The sequence below is a fragment of the Octopus bimaculoides genome, chromosome 2 (genome assembly GCF_046866305.1).
Source record: "Octopus bimaculoides isolate indiv1 chromosome 2, ASM4686630v1, whole genome shotgun sequence".
NCBI lineage: Eukaryota > Metazoa > Mollusca > Cephalopoda > Octopoda > Octopodidae > Octopus > Octopus bimaculoides.
The window spans coordinates 152,098,130-152,109,667 of NC_142929.1; the positions used below are offsets into that span (position 1 = coordinate 152,098,130).

At 35.6% G+C, this 11,538-nt stretch overlaps 1 protein-coding gene across 1 annotated transcript in view; it reads left to right on the forward strand.

Moving 5' to 3' along the window:
* The window catches only part of LOC106872136 (uncharacterized), a 309,478-nt gene that overhangs the window by 271,429 nt on the left and 26,511 nt on the right, over window positions 1-11,538 (forward strand). The window contains exon 4 of the mRNA XM_014919008.3: window positions 3,666-3,825. Coding sequence (XP_014774494.1) covers window positions 3,666-3,825 — 160 coding nt within the window. The remainder of the gene's footprint in view (window positions 1-3,665; window positions 3,826-11,538) is intronic.

An 11,538-nucleotide genomic window follows, 5' to 3' on the forward strand; every position in this document is an offset into this window, starting at 1 on the left:
TTATTATTATTATATATATATATATATATATATATATATATATATATATATATATATATATATATATATATATATATATATATATATATATATATATATATATAGTTTTAGAGAAAAAAAACCATCGATGAAAATCCACAGTCACATGTAGAAAAATTAATAAGCAAAACCACAATAAATAAGTATAATACAATACAAAGTAAATATCATAAGATAGTGATAATAAAACGACTACACGTGTTTCATAACCAAATTTTCAAATAGAATATATATATATATATATATATATATATATATATATATATATATACATACATACATATATAATATATACATATCTATATATATATTCACCACACACAGACACACGCATATTTATTTATAAGCATGTGTGCCTATGCATGTGCATGCGCGCGTGTGTTGGGGAATGTGTGTATGTTTCTCCTTGTCTGTCTTTAATGTATGTACATAATCTCTATCAGCAACACTGTGATGGAGTAACTTATCGGAAAGTTTTCGATCCAAATCCTTTGCCAGAAGAATGGATATTAATACAAAAAGTGGTACAGTACTGGATGCATACGAAATAAAATTCATTGACTTTCAAAAGCTATGGCCTTCGTTCAGAAGTACCACTTTAAGGTTAAGATCACAGAATTATGTCTGCAGTCACAAACCTTACTGATAAAGAATGACATTCTGCTGTTCACCGAATCGTTAGCCTTTAGAGCTAAGGATCTAAGTCTTGTAATATGATACAGAAAGTTCAAAGCACATCTGAAACTACGACCAACTGAAGGTGTTTTGTCCAGTAAAACTAATTTAATTAGGTTAGATTTCAAGAAACCGAACATGTCATTTTCAAACTAGACAGGCTACGATGTATCATGTTATCGAGGATCGATAATTAATCATGTTACAGAGAATCAATAATTAATAATGAACTCGTCTCTTTTTCCCTTTCCAATATTTTTTTCTTTTTCTCTCATTATTATTCTTGTTTTTGAATTCACAAAATGGATGGCCGATAAGTATCCAGAAGGCAACATGATGGCGACTTATTTATAATGGATAACCCACGTTTTAGCGAACTAGAATGACGTTAAGATAATTATGGCGGAATAAAAAATTTTAAATTGCGAGACAGTAAATTAGAAAACTTATTGTATCCAGTCTCACCGTCTAAATTTCTACCTAACTTACAAAGAAATAAACACCATCACTTCTTTGAAGTACATTTCTCTAAAACGGAGTACTTCGTCATTTGTTGAAACAAATTACTGGCAATTTACTTTTCAAGCACAAAGTTTGCAAAACAGTCCCCTCATCAATTCGAATCCATTTTTTCTTTCTTATAAAGGCTATAATCCATTTCTATCTCAATATGTGTGTGCGCGCGCACACATCTATATTATACATCTATAATTAGCAAACCCGGTTTATACATATACCTGAAGATTTGACATTTCCAATAATGCTAAAATAATGCTGATACGATGCATTATTTCGTATATTATTTAATATTCCAGTAATAATTCTTCTGGTAAAGTGTCGATGAAACAAATGTAGTATTATGCTATAAAATGTGTTGCTCACTCCATTCTCTTTGTTTCTATATACATGGTGTGTATATAATATATATATATGCATATGTATGTATATATATGTATATGTGCGCGTGTGTGTGTATATGTATATATGTGTATGTATGTATGCATGTATATATATATATATATATATATATATATATATATATATATATATATATATATATATATATATATATATATATATATATATATATATATATATATAAAGATATATGTGTGTATGTGTATATATATATAAACATTCTGAGTATGTGCTTAGCTGCATGCATGGCTGTATGGGTATGAAGTTCGCCTTGCAACCGCATAGTTTCGGGTTTCATTCCTGCTGTGTGTCACCTTGGACAAGTAGCTGACCAACACCCCGCTAATTTGGTAGACGTAAATTGTCTGGAAGGTTGTCATGAGAGCGTGCGAGTGCGAGTGTGTGTGTGTGTATGTGTGTGTGTTGTGTGTGTTGTGTGCGTGTGTCTGTGTGTCTGTGTCTGTGTGTGTATGAGTGTGTGTGTGTGAGAGAGAGAGAGAGTTTCTGTATTTGCCTTGCACCACTAGACAACCGGTGTCGATTTGTTTACGCCTCTATATCATAGCAGTTCAGCAAAGAGAGAACGATAGACCAGATTTTAAATAAGTATTGGAATCGATTCAATCGTAAAACGTCTTTGAAAGCAGCTCCCAGCATGGCGTCGGCCTAATAACTGAAACAAGTAAAAGAATAAAAGAATGTACATATAAACAAGTAAAAGAATAAAAGAATGTACATATAAACATTTTATATGAGCTAGGCAAAACAAATATTTAATATCTGCATATCCATAAAATTCTTATACAAATACACTCACATACACGCGCGCGCATATACTTTTATAATATGTTGCATAACGATTATGTAAGCTTGTGTATTAGTTTACTTAAATCTAATAACATTTCTGAAAGGCCAGTGATCATTTCCACACTATGGCATCGTTCTAAAAATACCTTTTATCTTTTACTTGTTTCTGACATTGGACTGTGACTATACTGGGGTACTACTTTGGAGGTACTTACACTGTGACTATACTGGGGTACCGCCTTGAATGTACCTCCGTACTAAACTTTTTTAAGCTTGGTATTTATTCTTCCCGTGTCTTTTAGCCGAAACGCTAAGTTACAGGGACGTAAACAAACCGACACTGGCTGTCAAATGGTGAAGTGGAGACAAACACACACATATATATGTATGTATATCTCTGCGTAGCACCTTGGGCAAGCGTCTTCTACCATAGCTCTGAGCCGGCCAAAGCCTTGTGAGTGGATTTCATGGATAAAAACTGTGCGTGTGTATATCTATGTGTGTGTGTGCACGAGCTATAGTAGAAGACACTTGCCCGAGATGCCACACAGTGGTAATCAACCCAGAACTATATGGTTGAGAAACAAACGTCTTATCACATAGCCACGCCTGTGGCTATATATATATATATATATATATATATATATATATATATATATATATATATATATATATATATATGTATGTATGTATGTATGTATGTATGTATGTATGTATGTATGTATGTATGTATGTATGTATTGTTCCTCCTTGTTTCTTTCTATGTTCCTTTCTGTGGAAGAGCGTAGGCTCGAAACGTTAAACACTTTTTCAATTCACAAGCGTTATACTAATACATCTGTCTGTTTTCTACACCACCTGTCTTCGTCTGTTGCTTTTTTTGTGAATTCTCCCTATGTATGTATGTATGTATATGTATATATATATATATATATATATATATATATATATATATATATATATATATATATATATATATATATATATATATATATATATATATATATATATATATATAATAGAAAACATATGGATGTATATAAAGGAAATGGAAAAGAATCGCACTGTATTAAGAATACACGATTTTCATAAATATCTACATCTGCTGTTGTTGCTTTTGTGGCATTTTCATTAATTGTTGTTGTCATCTACAATAAATGTCCATTTTATATTGCAATCGAATTAATTATGCGATACTTTGATTCTTCCTTTAACACCAACACCAGATTCGAGATGGCAGTAGCGTTTCTCAAGAGTTGCTGTATAGCTGCAATACAACAAACAAAGTAGTTAATTCAACCAGTCGTCGATTATGGATTAAATTTAAGAGTGACAGCTTAATAAACAACAAAGGACTTGCTTCATCCTGGGATACTCACTACACAGGTTCGTTTTGAAGAAAGAAAAAAACACTCTTCATTTCTTTTTTTGCAATCCAAGTTTATGCTTTAATATATTGCTTGCGGAAATGTAAGTTTCGATGATTGCTTATAACTGGATATGTTTTTCTTTTTGCTTTTCCGTTTCACTTACCATCTCTTCATCCTGTAAATATGGTTCAAAAAAATTAAGTTCGCGATCCTATTTCGATACTAGTTGAAACAGATTTATGTCGCTAGCATTGCATGGACGTTATATTATCTCATTGCTTTTATTTATGGAAAGTGAAGCCTTGTACCTATGAACCTTAGTAAGAAGTTAGTTAATATTCCTTGATTTCTTTTAATATTGAACTAGCAGAGTTACACAAATCGATGGTTTGAAAACATCTGTATTTCGCAGATATTCATAGATATATGCATATATATCTTTCGTCTTTTATCTTTTACTTGTTTCAGTCATTAGACTGTGGCCATATTAGAGCACTGCCTTGAAGAATTTTTAGTCGAATGAATCAACCCCGATACTTATTTCTGTTAAGCCTAGTATTTATTGTATTGATCACTTTTGCCAAACCGCTAAGTTACGAGAACGTAAACATATCAACACCGGTTGTCAAGCGGTGGTAGGGAACAAACACACACACATACTTGCCCAAGGTGCCACACAGTGGGACTGAACCCGCAACTATGTAGTTGGGAAGCAAGCGTCTTACTACACAGCCACGCTTGCAATTATATAAATATACGTTGAATATGTGGCTGTGTGGTAAGTATCTTGCTTACCAACCACATGGTTCCGGGTTCATTCCCACTGCGTGGCATCTTGGGCAAGTGTCTTCTACTATAGCCTCGGGCCGACCAAAGCCTTGTGAGTGGATTTGGTAGACGAAAACTGAAAGAAGCCCGTTGTATATATGTATATATATGTATGTGTGTGTATATGTTTGTGTATCTGTGTTTGCCCACTCAACATCGCTTGACAACCGATGCTGGTGTGTTTACGTCCCCGTAACTTAGCGGTTCGGCAAAAGAGCCCGATAGAATAAGTACTAGGCTTACAAAGAATAAGTCCTGGGGTCGATTTGCTCGACTAAAGGCGGTGCTCCAGCATGGCCGCAGTCAAATGACTGAAACAAGTAAAAGAGTAAAAGAGTAAAAGAGTATACATACATACATACATGTGTCCATTCTTAAATGCTTAAGCAGGGACATATTACAACGTAAAAAGAATCTATCTACACCTCGAAAATAACACAGTTGGAACATTCTAATTAAACACCAGTTTGGTACTACAGATGTGGAAATTCAACATGAGAATATTTCATCAGCAATTGGAGGGAAAGCAATGATCTTTCGCACCGTAAACAGAATTATTTTAAACCCATTATTTAAACCCTTCATGTACAAGGATATGGACATTAATAATCATTTCTGCTATTGGCACAAGACCTGGAATTTGTGGGTGGGGAAGGTAAGTGAATTCGATTAGATCGACCCCAGTGCTCAGCTGGTACTTATTACATCGAACCCAAAAGGATCAAAGACAAAGTCGACTATGGTGGAACTTGAACTCAGAACACAAAGACGGACGAAATGCCGCTAAGCATTTTATCCGGCGCGCTACATTGTGCATTAATAATACAATATAATTATGTCTGTTAGTCCTAGCTATACAATTATATAATGACTCCAACACACAATACGGTTGTCAAAGTAATAAGTCAATATCCCATTATAAGGAAGAACAAAATACTCTTCTCTACACAAGGCCCGAAATTTGGGGGGGGGGCAGTCGATTAGATCGACCTCAGTATGCAACTGGTACTTATCGACCCCGAAAGGATGAAAGGCAAAGTCAACCTCAGCGGAATTTTAACTCAGAACATAAAGGCAGACCAAATACTGTTGAGCATTTCGTCCGGTCGGCTAACGTCTCTGCCAGAAAATATTGGATGCTTACGTTGTGAAAATAAAATAATAGTAAACATACCACAACGATATCATTAGAATTTGAGTCTCTCCCTATCTCTCTCTGTCTCCCCTTCTCTCTCTCTCTCTCTCTCTCTCTCTATCTATCTATCTCTCCCTCTCTCTCTATCTCTCTCCCTCGCTCTCTCTCTCTATCTCAATCTATTTCTCTCTCGCTCTTTCTCTTATGTCGTAGCTACCCTCCCTCATCGATTAGCAAATATAGAAACCACATTACTCCGTAGATCATTCAAGGGCTTGTTTCAAATATTGCTTTAAGAGCATACTGAAAATCTTCCGACTTTTTGAGACAAAGATAAGTCACTTTTCTCCTTGCTCTTCCTCCAATAAAATCGTCAGATAGGGAGGCAGATTTATGGACATTTCTAACCCACACTCATTTTTCTTTATCAGTGTCGACCCATATTCAGAATTATCCATTACCACAAATGAAGTTGTTATTTTTTTCTGTATAGTGCAATATCTGCGTTTGCTTTGACCAATTTTTTTTTTTTTTTTTCACCTCAAGATAAAAGGATTGGATAATAAAATATTCTAAAGCGTGGCAATCCAAAGCAGTGATATTTTTTTTTCATTTAGTGCAAACACGATAATTTAACTCTTCCATACAGCTATGTCTGAACACACCCGCTGTCCTTCAGTAACAACAACAACAACAACAACAACAATAATAATAATAATAATAATAATAATAACAATAATAATAATAATGTGATGATGAAGATGATGATGATGAGGAGGAGGAGGAGGATAACAACAACAGCAGCAGCAGCAGTAGCAGCAGCAACAGTAGTAGTAGTAGTAGTAGTAGTAGTAGTAGTAGTAGTAGTAGTAGTAGGTCTATAATGGGCTCACATGGTGATGCTGGGTGTTTTTAAGTATCTCATTATTAAATGATGCACGCGGCACGGAAGCCGTCAAAACAGATCTGGTCTGCAAAAGATTTTATCACTTGCCTATTCGATATTCTGAAATCGTTAATTATTGCTTAATATTGGTCAATATTTCCAGTGTATCACCTATATTCAGATCAAATAAATATTCTTATATTTTGTTTTTATTCTTTTTATGCTTTCTTTTTCCATCTCAATTTACATACATGAATATTTTAAGTAGAGAGGAGGCAACACATACGCATGCGCGCGTGCACACACGCACACACACACACACACACACACACACACACACACACACACACACGTGTGTGTATGTCTGTGTATGTGTGTGTGTGTTTGTGAATTGCTTCATAATGATATTGGAGCATGGCTAAAGTAATAAAACGCATATTATTTATTTAGTTGCCATTTATGTTCATTTTTGTGCAAAAACTTAGTAATATGGTGCGAAAAAGTGATAATAAACTATTGATGCAATAAAATCAATAGCTATATAGGGAATTTACTCTATATACACTAGTTTATCCACCTTTTCGAAATTGCACTTGAATGTATAACATGAAAGTGTTTGATCATTATTTACTAAAAGATTCTTCGTTTTGAAACACAATCTTCATTCAAAGAGATTATTATTATCACACTAAAAATATGCAGACGTACGCACATGCACACGCACATGCACACGCACAAATAGATACACATACGTGCACATGCGCGCACACACACGTTTGCACACACATATGAATGCACTTACATACACACACACAAATACAGGGACAGAGGGGGCTCGTAAAGAACGGATATATCACACTTTCGTAGAATTAGTAAATGAAAAGGATGCACATTTCCCGTGGATAAAATACCAGATTATATATATATATATATATATATATATATATATATATACTAGCGTAAAAGCCGCACTCCATGCGGACTTTTAAGCTAGCTACTGCGGCCCAAAACTAAAGAGACCTAAATAGTATGGTTATAATACATTTAAAATTACTATATGCTCTGGTGGTGTTTGATCAGAAGTTAAGAAATAATTCTGCAATGCAATCATTTTATTGCTCCAGTCCCAAGCTGAATCTAACTGTTGGCCAATTTATCCAAAGTTCTTATCTCGACGTAAAATTAACGAAGCGAATGTCATTTATTTCCCGCTTGATCTCTGACGTCATCTAACAAACACCAACCAGATGTCGTGAAGCAGCCAAGCTTTACCCGCTAGAAATAGCGACCCAAATGCTTTTAAATCAGATCCCAATGCTGGTAATATGCCATACGGTTTCACCGTTTTGTTCACAGATTCTGTACTTATCACTTTCTGCTGTGTTGTTTATTCTGTATTTTATGTAGTTTGTTGTTAGTGCTTGCTCTTGGGCAGCACAGATTAGAGCCTCCGTTTCCGGATTTGAATTACTTTTTGTCATCTACAGCCATCTTTTTTCTCTGTCTGTCTTATCTTCAACATCCCTATGAAATTGACCATGCATTCTTTTCTTTTCCCACCTATTTTCAGTTTCATTCGTTTTCAATTTCTTGTATAGTGCTTTATCTTTGCAATCTTTCATCCTACACAAGCCTGACCTTCTTACTTCTAATAATAGCTGTTCTGTGACATTTTTTACATACCATGCTATGTTGTTTTCTTCTGCTCTAATGCTGTGTTTGCATCCAATAAGTCCTCTTCCCCCTCTTTTTCTTGGTACATACAGTCTGTCTGTGTCACTTTTTGGGTAGATTGGCCCATATCTAGCTAGCAACTTCCTTGTCTTTCTGTCTAAGCTGTTCAGTTCGTCTACTGTCCATGCGATTACCCCTGCTCCATATCTAAGGTGTGAAACCGCCCAGGTGTTGATAGCTTCGATCTTATTTCGTCCATTTAATTTCGACTTAAGGATCAGTATCGGTCTGCGCAAGTACTCCACCTTAAATTTTTCCGTCATTTCTTTCTCCATCAATTTATCCATTTCCAAAATCCCCAAGTACTTATAGCCCGTCTCTTCTATCTGCTTCATAACCTCCCTTGACGGTATCGTTAGCTCGTCCATACATTTGATTTTGCCTCTCTTCAAGACTAACACACCACACTTTCTCAGTCCGAACTCCATTCTGATATCAGCACTGAAAGTATACACCGTATCAACAAGGGAACTAACTTGGGCTTCATCTTTACCATAAAGTTTGAGGTCATCCATGAATAACAAATGGTTGGCTTTTTGTTGGCGGCTTTTGAATATATATACCCAGCTTTTGCTTTCCTCAGAATCAGTGTTAGTGGTATCAAGCACAGTACAAAGATCAGTGGGGACAGACAGTCCCCTTGGAAGATGCCCCTCCTAATTTCTATTGTCCCTAAACTTCTTTCGTATGCTGTCAGGTCTATCGCCATACTTCTTCCAAGCAATCGCTCAACATTCGATGCAATACCAAATAGGTTCATACACTCCATAATCCAAGAATGTGGGATCATATCGTACGCCTTACGATAGTCGATCCATGACATGGCTAAGTTACTTTTCCTCTTCTTGCAATTATTATTATTATTATCATTATTATTACTATCATTATTATTATTATCATTATTATTATTATTAAAGTAGTTGTATGCTGTCAACTTAATGTGATAGTCTCATGAAGGGAATAATACTACTGCTATTTAGCCCTAGGAAGCAGCACCGCTTCCTGTCAGCCTTGACACCTTTCCTCCACCCAGCTAAGCTTATCTCCCCCTTGTAAACATAAGGACACAGGAAGTGTGTCACAGCTGACAGGAAGCGGTGCTGCTTCCTAGGGCTAAATAGCAATAGTATTATTCCCTTCATGGGACTGTCACATTAAGTTGACAGCATACAACTACTTTATCGTATCACTACTGCATAAATCTCTCTTAGAGATTTAGAAATGTATTATTTCTATTATTATTATTATTATTATTATTATTATTATTATTATTATAATACATGTGTGTGTGTGTGTGTGTGTGTGTGTGTGTGTGTGTGTGTGTGTGTGTGTGTGTGTGTGTGTGTGTGTGTGTGTGTGTGTGTGTGTGTGTGTGTGTGTGTTGGCAATCCGTCGGTTACGATGAAGAGGATCTCAGCTGATTAAATCAATTGAACAGCCAGCTCGTGAAATTAATGTGCAAGTGGCTGCCTTTAACGTAGTTCTCGGGAAGATTCAGCATGACACAGAATGTTACAAGGCTGAGCCTTTGAAAAACAGGTTAAACCTACATTTGCCAGCTGTGGTTATAACACTATACTAAATTGAGATTTGCGTTTCAATGCTCGTGCTCAAAACATTGAGCTACCACGCTTCAAGGATGAATATTCAATCAATATGTAATTCCCTATTATCTGGATGGCAGGGTTATCGATTTTTACTAGTTAACAGAATTAGTAATATCAAATAAGTTTCAGTACTGTGAGTAAAGTTGAATTGACATTTCGGGTTGATCATCATTATTTTCTTGAATTCTGTTCCCCACTCGTTTAAATTTTGGCACGAGGCCAGCAATTTTAAGGGAGAGGTAAGTCGATTACATTGACCTCAGTTTTCAACTGGTACCTATTTTATCGACCCCGAAAGGATGAAAGATAATGTCGACCTCGGCGGGATTTGAGCTCAGAACTAGAAGACGGACGAAATGATGCAAAGCATTTTTTCCCGGCGTGCTAACGATTCTGCCGGTTCGCCAGCTTCCCCACTTCTTTAATACTGATTGACAGTTAACATAACTGTTTACGAAGGATATAGATGCAGTCCTTATCCTCTAGAATAAACTAATAAAAAATGTATTCTTAACAAACCGTATTAAATCAACTCTTATCCTGTGCATAATACATTTTCTAGTTGAACGTATTCCTTATTTATGTTATCTCTAGAATTTTCTAATATCAACTCTGGCAGGCTGCTTCGATTAGGTTTTGCCATACATGTACTGAACTGCACATCGGTTAGGCTTGGGATGACTCCAGCGGTATATCAGATTTTCTTTTCTTTTTTTTTTTTTTTCTATAAGACGTTACAGGCCCCTATTTCAACCCTGCTTTATTTTATTTCTGGAGAAAGGGACACTGTATGTACAACCTTACGACTCTCATTACAGAGCAACTTATCCGATTCCTATCCCGCGCGCATGCGAAGGGGAGAGAGAGGGGAAAAGAGAGATAGGTTTTAATTGACAGTTTATTTATCGACCCTGAAAGGTTTTAATTGACAGTTTATTTATCGACCCTGCAAACAAAGATGACCTAAGTGGGATTAGAACTCAGATAACTGGAACAAATAGCACCTTCTCCACAACACACTAACAAATCTGCCAATTCACCGCCTTCCTAATAAACCCACAAAACATTACTACATTTCAATACATGTAAGGATCTTTCATTACAGAAATGTTAACGTGAACTTAAATTTATTCCTTTGCAATTTCCCCAGAGAAATTTTCCAAATGCGCAATTCCATATGTACCGAGATTTCTAATATTAATCCATCAATGAAAGTACGGTCTTCATTTGTGAGTTAATAGAATACTTGGAAATATTTCTACACGCACGCGCACACTCATACGTGCACACACACATAAATATACAAACGCATACATACATACATACATATATAAACCGTTATAACTATCTTATGTATGTATGCGTGCATGTATGTATATATGTATGTATGCGTGTGTATGTATGTATGTATGTATGTATGTATGTGTGCGTGTATGTATGTGTATATGTATGTATGTACTGTTTGTTGTCGTATATCGTTCTTTTAGGGTAGAGTAAGACGGATTCGGTATTCGTAACTGACGACGCACAAAAACGCAG